This window comes from Protopterus annectens, chromosome 1.part1 (assembly GCF_019279795.1).
Source record: "Protopterus annectens isolate FY-2018-M chromosome 1.part1, PAN1.0, whole genome shotgun sequence".
Taxonomy (NCBI): Eukaryota; Metazoa; Chordata; order Ceratodontiformes; family Protopteridae; genus Protopterus; species Protopterus annectens.
The window spans coordinates 1973116058-1973135657 of record NC_056726.1 but is presented as its reverse complement, the minus strand read 5'-3'; the positions used below and the strand labels follow the sequence as shown (position 1 = coordinate 1973135657).

Here is a 19600-nt window from a genome sequence, read left to right as displayed (position 1 = left end):
GAATCTATATTGATTTTTTTTTTGTGTGTGTGTACGCGCATGCAATTGAGTATATTTGTGTGTGCACTTCTGCAGTTAACCTGTGAAATATGCTACTCTTCCATAAGAACAAAATAAGAAATATGTTCTTTACAGTGTTTTTTTGGTTATGAAAAATAATTTCAGATTTATACTCACGTAAAGGGTGTAGAATCAAGAGAAGTAACCTAAAACAAAGGTATAAAATGTGTGAAGATTAATAGTCATAGTGAATACAAGTGAAATCACAAGGCAAATGTGTTACTTTGCTTAACATATACCCTTCCCTCATAAGTAATTACCTTTTCTATGGCTTTTTCTTTTCTCTGGAGAGTTGGAGAGGACATTTGTTTCTTTGGTTGTCTAGTGACTGACTTTACCTTTTCTTTTTTGCCCACTGGAAAAGGAAAGCAGTGGAAAATTAAAATGACAGATACGTACAAGTGTATGTCATTATTTTCCTTCTAAAACACAATCAATACCACTTTAATTAACAAATGCAAACTGATGGTGATAGAAAACAGCAGGCAAAAATATTCCAGAGATTAAAAAAATAGTAGCAGCTGATGTTAAACATTTGCTCATTAGAATACAACAGGCTGACATATCTTACTACTGTAAACTCTCAGTTAACTGGAACTCAAGCAACCCGCAAAAAAACTGAAGAAATACAGTACAATTTTCATGTATTGCACTATCTGTTTTCTCCAAGCAGAAACATATCTTACATTTTTAGAGTTTAGAAGTTTAAAAAGGAAGATAGGAATAAATTCCCTCTCCTCCCAACCTGAGAAAAAGTCAAACCAAGAAATTGTATGAGGTACAGTATTAGGACTATTTTTAATAGTAACTCTCAAGCAACCAGAAACTACAGTTATCCGGCATCTCCATGGGTGCCGGTTAACTGAGAGTTTACTGTATATTTTTATCAAGATGTAGAATACCATACATACTTCAAAGTACAACTTTACAGAGTGAAGATAACCTGAGTTTAATAGGTCTCATACAAACCGAATAGCAATTTAACAAAGCAATTCATAAAATAATACTAAAGTGGATTCAGTTAATAAGTGAAGATACTTCAGAACATCAGTAGCAGCTGTATGTAAGTAACTTACCTGTACTTATGAGGCAGCAGTTTTATAATTGTTTCACGGGAGCAGTCTGCAAGCTAAGTTAATTGTATTAGTTGTGACCTGCTAGACAAACTGCACTAAACAACTAGAATATTGCAGATGAAATACAATTTTAAATACTATTAAAGACAAACCCTTCAAGTAACCCTCCAATGTCGTTTGCTATTAACCACTGTGATAATTTGTGCTTTTTCAGCTGTTTTCAGTGTTGTTGTAAACTTCTCATATTTACTACACAGCCTTGAGTTCACTTGCTATGAGCTGCCACCCACGTACCTTCCAAGCTTTTGACTCTGACCTATTCTAGTGGACTGACTGCAATAACAAACACTAGAATATTGGGGATAAGTGTATTTTACTGTTTTACTGAATATACTGAAATAGCTATATGTTTATATTTTGCTTTTAAGTAATATAGCAAATAAATTGTTTACTGGTTACTGTACTGAGAGGAGCAGGAGGAAGACTTTCTAGGCCTCTGGCTGCTTCAGAACCTTGAAAACTATCATCTGCTATTGGCCGGCCAGTGTGCTCATTTGATCTTCTTCTACTGCCTTCATTAACCACCTGTATTTGTATGTGTATGCACTTAGCAGAGCAGGGTTGCAATATGTGGTGTGCAGATGCAGGCATCTTGACCTGATGCCTCATATTTCCAGCTAGTCTCGGTTCTGTAAAGTTAGCTGCTACTGGAGAAACAGCTGCCCCAGTTGCACAATGAGTTGCATTGTGCATTATGTGTCCTTAAAGCATCCTCTAACAGCTCAGAGCTCTTCTATGTTGCCCACAATTTACAGCTGCTAAAAGTGACAGCTGAAAACTTAATTTACTTCATTTAATGACCTACAGTTACTCTGTATTATTGACTGCACTTTTGCCAAGTAAATCTTAATCACCTCTTTTAGTACATTTACTTACTTTGAGTAATGTACCTCTCCATAAGAAAACAAGCATAGTTGTATTCCTCTATAATACAAACACAATAACCATCTCATTTAGATACATTTTATGAATCACTGGACTAAAATGAAAAAGTCAAACCACTTGTTTCCCCTCTGCTGCAATCCTTATAGCACTTGGTATCCTGTAATAACATCATTATGCTCACAGATAATGATCTCTTACACAACACAAATATTTCTGTTTGTGAGAGATGCAAATATTTAACAAATACAGTGGCCTCATTCTCAAAGAGTGAGAGTAACACACACTACAAGTTATCACAAATTAATTACACCAGACCACTCTGCAAATAATTATCAGTTATTCCCTACCCAGGCACACAGATTCTCCACTCATTAAGCTGGGCATGTCAGCTGTCTTTCAGGTGTCAGGATCTCTTCTCTGATATGACAAGGGCCCTTATGACCCTTTCACCTAACAATTATGACTTATGAGCCATGCACGGAATAAAGCATTTAGGAGCTGCCTCTGCCCAGTAGTAGTACAGAGGGCAATGCTGAGGTAAATTTTCTGTTTCCCATCCAAAGATCCAAGTGGCACTTGAATATGGACAGGGATGAACTTTAATGTGGATCAGGAACATGTTCCACATCAATAGTATCCTCTGATATACCCATTCCTCCAAACCATCCTGTTGATGTTGCAGAAGAGGTTTAGATCCAGAGTATTTCTGATGCTTTTTCACTTGATGATGTGCAGTAAATCCATCAGTATTGGGTCGAAGGATGCCTTGCATGCCAGATACAGGTCATCTCTTGGCAGTCAGCAGGACATAGAGAAAATTGACAGGGCTTTGTGTCAGTCCATGTAGGGCATGTTGTTTAAGCCTTGTATCCTTTTAGTAAGGTATCTCTGTGGGCGTTCCAGTTGTTACATCTGTATGGACAGATACATACCAAAGGGGCATATACAGATTGGCTTAATGAGGGTGAGTAAAGGGGAAGAATAACATCCTTAGATCTAGAGACAATCCCTTTGTTTATAAGCTATGCAATATAGAAGGCCTTTCTTAAAAGAACGGACACATGCTGGTCAAAAGTTAGGTCACTGTCCACATATGTTCCAAAATCCAAACAACTGGGTCAAGTCTTAGGGACATATTGTCAATACTACTTGCTTTGCAAATGATGGCCTGCACCTCACATTCCAAGGTTTCCACATACTGGCTAAAGCCTTTGCTGCTCCCATACTGCCTTTTTAAGCAGGGTCCAGCTAATGGACATCCCAATGTAACTAGCATATTAAATCTAAAACAGGATCACATTAAGGTGGCTCTGCTCAATGCCAGATGTTTTGACAAGTTGCTGACAGTGAAGCTCTTATACATTTAGAGCACATCCATATTTGTGTAGGGAAACCTGGTTTAAATGCATACAAAGTACTCACTCCACATCTAGGTTTTGTGAGTACCATGCATTTAGGCCTTGTTGCAACTGTGGTAGTGCTTCCATATTCGTTAGGGACCATATCACCTTCAGGCAGATTTCCAGAGATTCACAAACTGAACTCACTGAATGCCAAATCACAATAAACAGGACCAAATTCCAGTTAATAGCCAGAGCAGGACACCTTCTATGTCCCCAAAGATTCAAGTAAAATTCCTAAATGAACTTAAACCCTGTAAACAAGAACTCACATTTGTGGGAGACTAACTACCCTTCAATTAACTGAAATGCTTATACCTCCAATGTTATACCTCTAAAGTTCTTAGATTTAATTAAAAAAAACTCCCTGGACTAGACTGGGAACAAACTCAGTACAGGACATAATATTCTTGACCTAGTCATTATGAATATAGCCTCTTCCTGTACTTTCCCCCATTATCTAATTCTCTGGTTAAGTCTGATCATAAACTAGCAAATTTACCTTCAAAATGTCTAAACCTCCTGAAACAAATATCTTGAAAATCAAGGATTACAAACATACTTAGGACTTCTATGGTGGTTTAGATAACCATGTAATATTCTGACATGCCAGTGTTTTAGCTACATGGCTTCTCAATGCCCATTACTTTTAAACTCTGCAATAAAAGTAAAAAAAAATATGTAATGTATTCAGCAAATCAAAAAACCCTCACATAATGGACAAAACTATCTAGCTACTAAAGCAGCCCATAAACCTATGTTAGCACCTGAAACAAAGGATAATCATGAACCTTCTTTAGCTACTTTATGAAAATAAACACCCAACATTGCTCTGTACTTACTGAAAACTGCATCACCTATTCTGACCAACATACATTGCCAACATGCTAGCAAAGTCAATGTGAATTCTGCCTCAGAGGTGGTCATCTGACATCCACATATCCTTTAATCTCTCATCCCTTCCCCCATCATCTGTAAACAACATCTACTTTCCAAGACCAAAAATACTTTCCCATGGGACCTGATAATATACCTGGCTGTTTAACAAACTTACCCTACGCACAGTCACTCCTTAAACTGTTTAAGCTAAACACATATCAGAACAAGATCGATCCCAGATATTCTTAAAGAAGAAGAAAGCTGGCCTAAAAACCCTAACCTCCCCCCCCCCCAGGAAAGCTAGAAGCAGTGTTCCATTTATCCAGAATGTATAGACTCCTGAGTGGACTGATCCTGGTGAGAAGAAGCAGAGTGCATTTATTCCTGACTCTTTCTGGTTGGGAAGTGAGTCTGTGCTTGACCTTCCTGATTGGTCTGGTTGTTGTTCAAGGCATCTACTAGGAAAAGGCTACACCAAGCCTATAGACCCTTACATCATCTGGGAGAAGACTGTGCATCACCAAACAGGCTGTGGCCTGCTTCTCATTTTGGTACTATTAGTGGTACTGTTTTGCTTATGGTGAGAGCAGAAGCAAAAGACCATTGTATCCCAGCAGAGTGAAGCTGTGGTGAGACCAGCACTTGTAGTAGTCAGGCAGTAGCCATTCAGGTGACTCCCCTTTTTCATCATTTTTGACATGCTAATTCTTTATTTTCAGAAAGCACTGCTTGATTTGCTTCTAACTTCAAAATATCTGCCTAAATACTTTATCCATACCATCATCAAGGTCTGCTTAATAGCTTCCCTTCATGTGTTTGGCAGTGCCCTGTATACCCACAGACACCTTGAGTTGACGTAAAAGCACCACTGAAATTTCACCAGTACCTACTTACACACAGAACAACTAGTTTGCAGTGAACAAGCACTAACCCCAAAGTTGCAAACCGGATACCCCTGACATTACTTTATATTCTCACTCCAACTTTCTAATCAATAAAAGAGGGTCTGTTCCCATGGATATGAACTTTCCCCAACTATCTCTGTTATGCGCTTGTAGACATTGGCATCCTGAGGCAATGTAGAAATTGCCTTATGTTCACGGACAACCAGTTCATTCTCAAACAAACTGATATGGTATGTGAGACCTGTATTTATACAATGCCACTGGAGGCAAACCTCTGACATAAAAGCACTCCTAATATCAATAAAATTGTCAGTAGTACACATGCTGCACCCATCACACACAATTCAAACCAGATACAGACCCACATATGATGGGGTACTTACCTAACCCCCAAATACCTCCTAGACAAAGTGCACATAAAAACACCCTCAGCAACCCTGAACGCACTCTTTTCAAAACACCACTGACATCAACACATACAGCCACATCACATGGAGCCTCTATTTCTAAAGTCAATAAGGCAAGCCACCACAGAATCCAATATTTTATTTATTGGAGACTCCACTATGTGACACACTGATATCCCTCCCACCAAGCTGAGTAAGAAGAAATTCATGGCCAGTTGCTTATCAGCGGCAAGAATCCACCACATTATGCATGCATTCAGGTCACTAGACCTCAAGTACTGTTATGACTCTGTTATAGTCCATGCGGGTGTAAATGACCTAAGACGTACCTCTCTAGACTATACGAAGAGAGACATCATGAAGTTCTCAAAATATGTGTCCTAGGGTGGTATGAGCCTAACACTGAGCAGAATTTTACCTTCTCCAAGGATGATGCCACAATATGAACACAAGATGACTGACTTTGTCATTCTAAGGGGGTGCAGTATCTGTCAGTATGGAAAGAGGTGGTCAATATACCACGCTGCTTTGCCATGGATTGTCTGCATCTCTCCTTTCTAGGCTTTCAAATATTATCTAAACATTGTCCTCCCCATAGTGCCTTTTTTAACTGATTCCAAACTGAAAGTACTTTCAACATAACAAATCAAAACCAAAAAAAAAAAATCTAAAGGTGTTACTGTTCAATTCTATGAGTCTAAACAAAAAACTCCACTCCCTAGAAGCTCTCTTCACCCTAGAGAATGCCGATGTCTGTGCAGTCACTGAGACAGTTTACAGCCATGGAGAGCACACCAACAGTGCAAGGTTATGCTTTCTACACATTTAGAGCAACTACTATACAGACATGGCCTAAAGGTGGAGCTGTCTTGATCTGCATCAAAAATAAATATATCTCAAGGCTGATCAAACAGGACAATGCACTTGAGCTTCTCCATGTCCAAATCACCATATGCAAAATCCAATACCACTTCCTTGCAAGCTGTAGGTCCCACTCTATGAACCAGTGTCACTCTTCCACTTTGGACACAACAGAAAAGTCTTTGTGGCTTCTGTTCAAGCAGCTTTATTTTATGCAAACACATCACTATAGAAGTTTACTGACTTTAACTTAAGTAACTTAGAAATAAGCTAACAACTGCAATCATACATGCTCTCTCACTGGCTGCTGTTACAAAATGGCACTAGAATAGGTCTGGGATTTATATGTGCACGTACAGCATTGACATGCTTCTTAAAGATACAGCACACTTCACTTGCACTCTAATCTACATACTCCTCCTTTGAGAAATAGATCATACATCATTATGAATTGATTAGGCATGCAGACATCAGAGGTAATTCTTTGTCATGCTTTATACAATACTAAGTACACACACACACACACACACACACACACACACATATATATATATATATATATATATATATATATATATATAATCAGAAAACCAAAAAACCCAAAAAATGTATATCAAAAAGACCCAAAGGCGAAGAAGCAGATAGACTGATCCAAATGAGTCCAAATAAAAAATTGTTGCTGTAGGCCACTTGAATAAAACAATGTCTAAAACACAACTAGTTCATACGGCAAATCAAGTTCATACAGCAAATCGGAAGCCAAGAGGTAGAGCACAAACCCTTCAGTTGACTCCCATCAACTTGTACGTCGAAGCAAAAGTCAGAAATTGTAACATAAACCCTTCGGTTGACTCGCAACAGCTTAGACATACACAAATAAACTCCAAATCGAAAAAGCAAAGCTGTATGCAGTACACAAACCCTTCGGTTCAAAATCCAACTTCCATCGATGCAAAGACGCTTGTAATAACTCCAGGACCAATATAAAAAGGTTCTTCTATTCTTTTATGAACTAGTTGTGTTTTAGACATTGTTTTATTCAAGTGGCCTACAGCAACAATTTTTTATTTGGACTCATTTGGATCAGCCTATCTGCTTCTTCGCCTTTGGGTCTTTTTGATATATATATATATATATATATATATATATATATATATATATATATATATTAACCTTTAATGAAGGAACGCCCATTTACGCACTCATGTCTTTCAAACGCTACCCAACCGTGGTGAGGCACTCCCAAGCCAAGCCGAGAATCGAAAGAGGTTCTCCCGTTCGATTCTCAGCTTGGCTTGGGAGTGCCTTCTGTGTGGAGTCTGCATGTCCTCCCCGCGGTTGGGAAGCGTTCGAAAGACATGCGTGCATCAATGGACGTGCCTTCATTGAAGGTTGGGCGTCGAGCTGGCACCTCGGCATTTCGTAAAAATCTACTGCTAATCATTATTGGACCGGAGTTTCGCTGTGGCGACCCCTTACCAGGAAAAAGCCGAAAGACAAACATGTATACAGAAAATCAAGTCCACGTTGCTGCATATTTCACACTATGCTTTGATACTCGTCCATATCGTGTGACATAAAACTGGGAATTAGATTTAGCAACTGGAACCGTCTCTGCAAAATGTTTGACCTGTGGAATGTTCGGAACATTTTCTGGAATGGAATCAGAACTTTGAACACATTCTGGTATGGGAAGAGTGTCTGATTCACTCTTAGATTTGAAGTCTGCATCACAGAAATAATGTTGTGATGGTGATGTTTCTGATACAGGAAGAAGATGTTTACGGTTCCTCCTATATTCTACACCTTCAGAATCTACCAAGTAGGATCTTGGCTCAGCACAGATGCCTGTAATCTGTCCAATTAAATCAAAACTTTTCATTGTCTGGATTCGTACAGTTTCTCCTTCCCTCAATGGACAAATTAATCTGCTCGATCTGTCATAACTACATTTCTGGATATTATGCTTCTTAACCAATTGAGCCTTGATGATTTTATTGTTCTTAGGTTTAGGCTTCAATAAACTAGAAGCAATTGGTAGCGTAGTTCTAGTTTGCCTGGAAGGTAGTCTTTGAGCAGGTGAGCCAAGAATATCATCATGAGGTATATTTCTGAGATTAAGCAAATTCAAGAACACATCAGTATTGTCGTGCTTTGATCTTTCAAGTAGTTGCTTTGCACTTTGAACTGCATGTTCAGCTAGACCATTTGACTGAGGATATTCAGGACTACTAGTGACATGTACAAAGTCCCATTCTTTTATAAATTTCTGAAATAACTGGTTAGTAAATTGAGTACCATTGTTAGAAAGAACTTTGTGTGGAATACCATGAACTGAGAAATGACATTTCAGCTTAAGCAGTGGATGTTAGCCGCTGTGGTACAGCGGTAGTGTTGTTGCCTCACAGCAAGAGGTTCTCATGTTCGATTCTCAATGGGAGTGCCTTGTGTGTGGAGTCTGCATGTCCTCCCCGCGGTCGAGTGGCCTCCGAAAGACATGCGTGAATGGGCGTCTCTTCACTGAAGGTTGTGCGTCAGGCTGGCAAATCAGCACCATAAAAATCTACTGCCAATCATTAGCGGACCGGAGTTATGCTGTGGCGACCCCTTACAGGGAAAAGCCGAACAATAACAGCAGTGGATGTTAGGTTAGGTAGTAGATCAATCTCAAACCAATTTGAATAAGAGTCTACTAAAACCAAGTAGTGTTAACTGCTCCACTCAAAGATATCAGCTGCAACTATTGACCATGGTAGTTCAGGAACTGGACTTAGCTGAAGTAGCTCTCTTTGCAAATGCAGTCTAGTACTATTGCATACTGAACAAGAAGAAAGTACTTTATTAACTTCTTTTGGTAATGAAGGCCAAAATACCAATGCTCTCTCTCTTTTCTTAGTGGATGCGGAACCTGGGTGACCACAATACAAAATCTGGATATATTCTTGTTGTAAGGAAGCAGGAACAACAATTTTAGGACCTTTGAAAATAATGCCATCTTCCATCAACAATCTATCTCTGTAAGGAAAATAGGTTTGCACTTCAAGTAGTACACTAGATTGTTTTGACAGCCATCCAACATTAATCATTGACTGAGCTTCTGCAAAATTGGATCAGTCGGAGTGTGATCTCTCAACTCAAGTCTAGAAAAATTATGCAGTGACATCACATCAAAGTCAAAATTCTCTTCGTCAAGTTGTGTCATATTTCTGGGTGATATGGATACAGTATCAGCCAGAAAGAGCAATTTGTTTTTCGTGTATACCATTTTGAAAAGAGACTCTGCCTGGAAACAAACTTTGGTCCAAGACTAAATCTCCCTCACATTTCCAAACATATAGGGAACTCCGTAATCTCACTAAAAAAACACATTATTAATGATAAAAGAAATTTCTACCACCAGCCTCTGACTACACAATATAGAAACCCTAAAATGTATTGGAATGCTATCAATCAAATTCTCTATCCAGGTAATCCCTCTACTCCCAGTCTTTGCCGTAACAATACACCCCTTGAAACTGCTTCTATTTTCAATTCCTACATCATTGATACTGTTAGTAAACTTATGCAGACTTCTACACCTATCCAATCTCTCACCACCTAAATCTATCCAACAACAAAATTTCTCCTTCTCTCTAAGGCCAGTTCCCACAAGATGCATTAAAAAACTCCTCCTCAGACTTAAAACTTTCTCCCATCAGCTGGCAATCTGCCATCTTTCTTCCTAAAAATTGCTGCCTCATCATTAGCATGCCCTGCTTCCATTCTCATTAACCACTCTATCACTGAATCAAGTGTTCCTACTCCTTGGAAAAATTCTTTACTATACCCATCCACAAAGGTGGCAATTTCACAGAACTTTTCTAACTTTCAGCCTATTGCCATACTTTCTCCCCTCTCAAAAATGCTAGAACACTGCATACACAAACAACTTATGGCCCACCTTACTCAAAGGAATCATATCAACCCTTCTCAACATGGCTTCCAGCAACACCATAGAACCTCTACTGCTATTTCCTTTACCAATACCATTTCCCTTGCCAGAGATAATAATAAACTTGTGTCCTGCCTTTTCTTAGATCTGTCAAAAGCCTTTGATACTGTCTCCCACCCTATTCTCCTCTCAAAATTATCCCAACTAAACCTTTACTCAGCAACTTTATCCTGGATTAACAGCTACCTTTCCGATCTGTCAAATGGCTCTCTGCTCTTTCTCCTTTTCTCCCCATAAAAACTGGCATCCCATAAAGCTCTATTCTTGGACCACTCCTTTTTACCATTTTCACCAATGAACTACACAAATCCTGTCCCCAGTCTTCCCTCATACAGTATGCTGATGATACTATTATATCCAACAGAACTACTCACCCTCAAGCAATCATCATTCAAACATACAGAAACGTGGCTTACTAATAACCAACTATTACTCAACCCCAAAAAGACAAAACTCCTATTATTCCTCCAAAAACCCCTCTACCACATTAAATCCTCTCTTACCATCTTTTCACTTATTAACACTAACATTACCCCTGACAACCAGACTAAGCTCTTTGGAGTAATCATAGATGACCAACTGAAATTTGCCCTTTACATACATCTCTGTATTAAGAAGACCCACCAAAAGCCTGGCCTCCTATATAGAAACAAAAGGTTCCTAACCCCTGACTCCAGAATCTCACTAGCTAATGCTTACCTTCTTCCCTACCTTTTCTACAGCTCGCAAATCTTTACAAACCTTCAGACTTCTCTTCTGACTAAACTTGAAACAACCTATAATAAAGTAGCTAGATTTGCTGCTAATCTGCCATCTAGATTTCACCACTATCATGACCTCAGGTTACTCAATTGGTTAGAATTTCCTAATCAACTCAAAGTTTCTCAAATACTCATCATCCAATCCATCATGAATAAACCCTCTTTCTGCCCTTGTATTTCCTCACTAGTCTCACTTTATATCCCTCCCCGACCACTAAGGAGCTCTGATAAATTTTTGTTACAGATTCATAAACCTAAAAAATGTAAGACAGAACCTATACAGCTACTTACCCGCCATTCAATGGAATAAGCTTCCCATGACCCTCAGAAGCATACCTCAGATCTACAAATTCAAGAGATCTCTCAAAGAATACCTAAACCACACCTGGATATGTCACTGTAACCACACCCACCTGAATCCAGTTGTTTCTCCGTCTCTCCTCTTCTTCTTTATTCCTCTTTTTTTCACTACTCTAATTACCTTCTTTTACTCTGTTTTCTTTCTCCAATTAACCTGCTTCTTCTGTCTAATAAGCACCTGACTCTCCTCTTCTACTTCTCCCCTCTGTTCCTGACTACCACTGTACTATCTCTGAACCTATTACTAATATCCACTCCTACTGTCTATTTGTAACTGATCAATATACTTAGTCCCATTATCTACTTTTCTACATATCTATGCATTCAATATGTTTATCTGCTTAACTATATTGTATACAAGTCTAGCTTTCTTTGTTGTTTCATATATTGCTATTCTTATTGTATTATACACTTATTGTAAAATGCATCTCTCAGTTATATTTACCACTGTTGGAGCTTTCCCCCCCCGGGCCTCTGCTGAAAAAGGGCTTTGTCCCAGATGGACTATGCCAGACAACAAATGTCAAATAAATAAAAAATAAATACATTTGAGCATCATTCTTTGTAATCTTGCTGGAGCTGAATACACAGGCTTCTTTAAAATAGTAACTAAAGGTTGATGGTGAGTTTCAATCTGAATAGGTCAACCATAAATATAATCATGAAACTTGGAACATGCAAATACTATTGCCAAAAGTTCCTTCTCAAGCTGAGCATACTGCATCTCAGTTTGTGTTAGTATTCTAGATACAGAGGCTACTAGTCTGCCCTCTTGAAGTATAACTGCGCCAAGACCAAATTTTGAAACATCACAGAAAGGAGTAACTGGTTTGTTCACATCATAGTATCTTAATGTAGATGGGGTGGCAATTCTCTGCTTAAGGTCTTCAAATTCCTTCTGGTGCTGTTCCAACCATGACCATGTAACATTTTTGTGCATTAGCTCTCTTAAAGGTGCTGTCAACTCACTGAAGTCTGGTATAAATTTGCCAAAATAGTTGACCATGCCTAAAAAATGTTGTAGAGCCTGTACATTACTTGGTGCTGACATATCAAGAATAGCTGTTTGATTGGTCGGGTCTGGTCTCAAGCCTGCAATCGTAAACAAATGGCCTATGTAGGTAACTTCTGGAAGTCTGAATTTGCACTTCAGAGGATTGAGCTTCAAGTTTACTTCACGTGCTCTATCTAGAACTTTCTTGAGGTTTCTGTAATGCTCTGCTTCACCATTGCCTCCAACCAATAAATCATCTACTGTTATGGCACAAGGAAACCTGAAAAAATTTGTTCCATTGCACGTTGAAAGACTTCACTTGCAGAATTTAATCCAAATGGCATCCTTAAGAATCCATATCTGCCAAACGGAGTACCAAAAATAGTTAGAAATGAAGATTTGCGATCAAGCTTCACTTGCCAAAATGAACTCTCTGCATCCAAGACTGAGGAAACAGTGACATCCGGTATTAGAGCTGCAACCTCTTCGAATGTACACATTGGATGATATGGTCTCTAATGCTTTGTTCAAATCTTTTGGGTCAATACATATTCTGATTTCATCTGAGCCTTTTTTGTGAGCTGCTACCATGGATGGCACCCATTCAGTTGGTTCTGTGACTGGACAAATCATACCTGCAGCACCATCTTATCTAACTGTGCCTTAACTATTTCCTGCATCTCTATGAGAACTCTTCCTGCTGGTCTGACTACTGGAGTGACTTCTGGTTCTAACTTCATGGAATACACAACTGGAAGCTTACCTAATGTGTCATCAAAAACATCAACATACTCTGAGAAAATATGCTAATGAACAAACTCTTAGTACCAGTGAATAATTGGACTTTGCAAAATAAATTTCTTGGCTGCTTTAACACTCTTGTAAAATCGTTTGGCAAGCTAAAGTAATTTATCATCATCTTAAGAAATATCTCAAATAACTTTACGATGCGAGTGAAATAAACTCTCGGGCACTGTAATACTTTTGTAATACAGTTTTGCAAGAAATAACCTCTTATCAGTACAAGAAACATATCAAACAACTGCACAATGCGAATAAACTGGACCCCTCTTGCCCAAAACGCAATAACATTTCGAAGTAATTGCACTTTACGAATAACTGCACACAGAATACAGAAATGTCTCCAAAATGGCGGTACCTTGCTAGGCAACTCTTTACAGTACAAGAAACACTCTAATGGCGGCACTTTGCGAATAGACACACCCTGCACAAAAAAATTTTCAAAATGGCTATACTTTGTATTTCATGAAATAGTTGCACTGTGCACACAATAAACACTTCAAAATACATGCACGGTAATAAAAACACACTGTAAGTACTTTTACAGACTTTGCGATACTTCGAATAACTTTAGTTATGCCCTTGACACAATACGAAGTCATAGTTATGCCAAAACATAGCACTTTGCCAAAACACATACAGTCGCCTTGCTTTATTATTTGCTTAATGTGCCCTTTTTTTTTTTTGCCCTTATTATATTCTTCTTGCTTGGTTAAGCCTTTATTATGCCCAATGTACTTTTCTTGTGCTTGTTTTACTCTAAACATGCCCAGTTTTGCTTTAAGCATACTCGCTTTGCATTAAACATGCTCGTTTTGCTTTACATTTAATCGTTTCATCAAATACTTCTTTAGTTAAACTTTTTGTGCCTTTCGCTTACTCAGTAATGCAGCTTGTGCCCTTGTATGTCCCATTTTACCTCTTTTATCAAATAAACAGTTTGTGCTATTTCTCATTACCTTTGATTTTTTTCTGGCTCTGTTTGTGATTGTTTCTCTTGATTTTACCTTCACTGTCATCTCTGCACCTCATGGCTCTGGATTTTATTCTCTTCGATCCCGATTCTGACACCACGTCGCTCTCCTACTTTGGACACAATAGAAGTGTCTTTGTGGGTTCTGTTCATGCAGCTTTATTTTATACAAACACATCACTACAGAAGTTTACTGACTAAATTAAGTAAATTATATATAAACTAACAACTGCAATCATGCATGCTCTCACTCTGGGTGCTCTTACAAAATGGCATTAGGGAGTGCACGTGTCTGGAATTTATATGTGCACGTACAGCCAAGGGAGCCCGCAGGATTTTTTGCAGGAAGTTGTAAACCCAGAGCCCCACCCACACAGCCCGACCCAGCCATTCCAGTGTCCCATTACTTGGCTATTTCTCCCCATTTGTCATAGACACTGTTCAAATCTCTGTGTGCATACTGTTTTATGCTTTACTTCTACAATAATTACAGATATCTGGATTTCATTTACAACTTTTATTTCAGATTTTATAGCACAAACACTGATAGACATTTACTAAACCTAAACAAAGCAATAGTCTTACAATGAAAACAGACTTAGCATTAAAACTTCTCTACCTTTGAAACCCACATTCAGTGAAACAGCATTGAAACTCACATTCAAAGAAAATGCATCTGGCCAGTGGCCGGGTAAGTTTACCTTTGGGCTGTTTTCAAATCATAGGCTCCTTGCACACATTTTTAGAGCCATGCAAAAGTTCTTTGATTCACCTTCCTGACTATTAATTATACTATATACTAATTGAATTATATCCCTTGTATAATACAGCACCACTTGTTAAAGTGTGTTTTAAATTTATAGTTCTGAACATTTTTCCTTTAAGCAATGAAACATATGAACCAATAATGAAAAACTGTCCAACTGAGAACATTTCAACCATAAAAGGTCACTCAGACTTCTCTCATTACAATCCACCAGTATCAGTCAATATGTACAATCTCTGCAGAAGTAAAAGTCATCTGAATAATTCCACATTAAAAAGAGATGTGAAACTAATGAATAAGTTGTTGCTAGAAAACAACTATAGTTCAGTGCTTCATCTACAAATTCAGTGCCTGCTGCTCTTGAAGAATAAATTGCCCACATTGCAATAAAAATGGTAAGCTGGTAATTGCAATAGGGAATGGGTGGCAAGCTGAAAAGCAGGTCCATAGTTACTAGGCATCTCATCCAAAGGAGGATATACTCAGGAATGCAGCACCCCACACCCTTAAAATACAAATATACATTCTGTGGGAGTCAAAATTTCAGCCCTCTGCATCAAGATGCAAGCATGCTACCTACTGTGCCACTAACACTGCCTTAGAATTCTATACCACAATAGTGATTCCATTTGCTACACACACACACACACACACACACACACACACACACACACACCACACCTTAACCTCTTAGTGCAAGAAATATGGACAAAGTCTAAAATAAATAGGGACAGAGCATAAATATTCCTCTCATGAACATAGAAAATTGATAGAATTACAGGATTTGTGTTAGTATGCATTTTTCTAAAGTACATGACATCTAAAACTCAAATATATGTCATTATTTAGCAACTTCAATCCATTTTAGGAGGAATATGGGACAAAACTCTGGACATTCTGCAACAACCTGAACAGCCGAGGGGTATGCTACCTCCCTCTTATACAGACACACACAGACACAATATCTTTCACAAGGAATCTGTTGGGGACAAAGGCCCAAAACTAGGGACACATTTAGAAAGTTGCTAGAATAACAGGATGTGTGTTAGAATACAAAGTCTGAAACTCAAATGCATGTCATTAATTAGTAACTTTAATCCTTAGCTCATCCCAGTGATTTGTCAAAAAAAAAGAGTTTTTATGAGGAACAGACCAAAAATATAAGGCAAAAATCTGGACATTCTATGAAAATATGTACAGTTGACAGGGATGACGCACACATCCATACCCCTACCTCCTTAGAAAGTGGATAGAATGACAAGTTTTGCATTAGTATACATTTTCTGAATGATATGAAGTCTAAAGCTCAAATGTCTGCCATTATTTTCTGACTTGAGTCCTCAATGGTTTGCCAGAAAAACACAACTTTATGAGAAACAAACCGAAAATATGAGGCAAAAATCTGGAAAATTGCAAGGTATAAACCTCTGCCTTAGATACATTCCTACCTCTCCCTTACTTGCACACACACACACACACACACACACACACACACACACACACACACACACACACACACACACACACACCCACACCCACACCTCTTAAACACTTAGACACACACACACTCACACACCTACCTCTCACTTGCACATTCATCTGCAGTCCAAATGTCTTTTGGAATTCAAATTCTGTGCAGGCGATGAAGACGTAAACCACTGGTTGCACAGATGAAGAAGACAAAAACAGGTCTCAAACACCTGTTGCAGAGGCATAGCTAAGAGTTTGTGCTACCCAGGGCTGTCTGAGTTTACCGCTCCTCCACCTTCACAAAATCATGGTCAAATGGAGCTTCCCCCATATGCAGCCCTCCCCCCTGCAGCCATTCCTGTGTCCCATTACTTGCCTATTTCTCCAATTTACCATAAACACTAGTGTGCATACTGCTTTACGCTTTACTTCTACAATGATTATTTGGATTTCATTTAAAACTTTTATTTTAAAATTTATAGCACAAACACTGATAGACTCCTGCTAAATGAAGTAGTACAGTCTCAAAATGAAAACAGACTTAGCATTAAAACTTATCTGCCCCTGATACTCACATTCATTGAAACCAACATTCAAAGAAAATGCTTCTGGTCAGTGGCGGATAAAGTTTACCTTTGGGCTGTATAGGCCCCCTTGCACACATTTTATTCACCTTCCTGACTGTATTAAATTATATTCCTTGCATAATACAACATACTTGTTACAGCGTGTTTTAAATTTATTGTTTTGAACATTTTTTCAGTAAGCAATGAAACAAAATGTATGAATCAATAATGACAAAACTGCCCCAATTCAGAACATTTCCATCATAAAAGTCTACTCGAATTTCTGTCACTACATCCACCAATATCAGTAAAAATGCACAATCTCTGCAGAAGTAAAAGTCATCTCAATAATTCCACATTAAACACATCTGTAATTAATGAAGAAATTGCTGCTAGCAAACAACTTTGTTTAATCTACAAATAAAGTCCCTGTTGTCCTTGAAGAATAAATTGCCTGTGTTACATTAAAAATGATAAGCTAGTAATATTGCAATAGGTAATGGATGGCAAACTGATAATAGATTCATAGTTACTAGGTATCTCCTCCAAAGGAGGACATTCTCAGGACAGCAGCATCCACCCCTGTTAAATTACAACACAGTACTAACTTCCCCTTACTTGATCGGTCGGCACACACCAAGAAAACTCCCGTTACTTGATGAATAATGCAAAGCAGTAAAAATCATTGGAGTCCCCACCACAGACTGGGTCAACTATTCCTGCACTCGGCACTCGCCCAACAATTCCTTGACTTCATTAATTCTAAAGTACTAGACCAACTCATCTCATCCCCACAAGGGGAGATAACATTCTGGACTTGGTTCTTACCAACATGGGTGACCGCTGCACCACTCCCATAGTATGTTCTTCCCAGGAGAGATCGGATCATTGGTCTGTCTCATTTGAAGTTTTTATCCCACCCATCCACCCCCCCCCCCCAAAGTCGTAATCAACCTGAAAAACTTCTCAAAAACTAACTACAACCTCCTAAGGGAGGGTATCAGTAGCTTCACACCACCGTACCCCTCAGAAGATGCAGACAACTATGCTGAGCAGTACACTAGTGCAGTATACAAGCACCTGTACAACTGCATGTGGACTCAGCCATACTCAACAGAACTAAAACCTGCTCCTCAAGGAAACAGAAACCTGGCTGGTGGATATCCTCTATCAACAGCCTTTACAAGAAAAGGAAGAAACTGTTGTCCAAGGTTAAAAGGAACAAATTCCAAGTTGGAAATATTCCCTCCTTAGCCTCAACAGGCAAATTAGATCACTAGTGAAAACCTCCAAAGTCAATTATAAATTGAAACTAGCCTCCAAAACAAAGGGAAACTGCTACATCAGGAACCTCCATGGCAAAGCCCAGGTTTATTCTGAATTAGTACTTAATGGGGGTCTCTATCAGAACATCAAAGTTTTAAAACTTTGAATGTTCTAATATCGACCCGTTTTAATCGAATGCTAAAAAGAGTGAAGCTGCAGAACACCAAATTCTTTCCTAGGGAAAGAATTTGGTTGGCTGGTTCTGTGGCTTCGCTATTTTCAGAGCTGTGGTGGAGATTTACGGGTCGGGTTCAGGTAAGTGTGCGATTGTGTGGTTGTTAGGATTAGGGCACGGGTTAGGTGAATTAGGTTTAGGGGCTGGTTAAGTGAGTTAGGGTGCGGGTTAGGTGAGTGTGCGATAGTGATGGACCTTAGGGTTAGGGTTTGAGTTAAGGTAAGTGGATAGATAGTAGTGTATGTATAGTTTAGTGTAGGATTATAAGTGTGTGTGTGTGTGTGTGTGTGTGTGTGTGTGTGTATTGGTGTTTTTTAGGTGTGCTTGTGTTGTGTGTATGTGTTTCGGAATAGCGAATTGTTTCCCAAGAAAAAAATTTGCTGTTCTGAATGTTCGATATTATGTGGTTTAGGAATTTTAGGTTCGATGAAATGGTGTTCGCTATTTTCATCTTTCGATAACATGATATAAACGCCTTAATGGTACCACTTGCACTGATCATGTTGACTTAGCCAACCTGCTAGCAGATAGGTTCAGCACAAACTTCAACACCCTGTCACCCCCAAAGGCCCTTTTGACATCACAACGCTTGTCCCACACCTCACATCTCCATAGATCAAGAGTTAAAGGCCCTATCTAAGGCAAATAACACAGCTTCCATGGGACCTGATAGTATCCCAGGTTGTATTCTGCACCATCTCCAGCAAGAAATAGCTTCACCATTGAGCATCCTATTCAACCACAGCCTAAGTACAGGCTTCATTCCAGCAGAGTGGATAGCTGCCATTGTCATCCCCTTGCACAAAGGTGGTGCCATTACTGACCCTGGAAACTATCACCCCATTAGATTTACATGTCTGATCTGTAAAGCCATGAAGGTTATT

General features: G+C 38.9%; 1 protein-coding gene across 1 annotated transcript in view; it reads right to left on the bottom strand.

Moving 5' to 3' along the window:
- Positions 1-19600, bottom strand: part of LOC122813118 (uncharacterized protein KIAA1841-like) — a 1352705-nt gene that overhangs the window by 269110 nt on the left and 1063995 nt on the right. The window contains exons 12-13 of the mRNA XM_044085254.1: positions 321-415; positions 178-206 (exon numbers count right to left, since the gene is read on the bottom strand). Coding sequence (XP_043941189.1) covers positions 178-206; positions 321-415 — 124 coding nt within the window. The remainder of the gene's footprint in view (positions 1-177; positions 207-320; positions 416-19600) is intronic.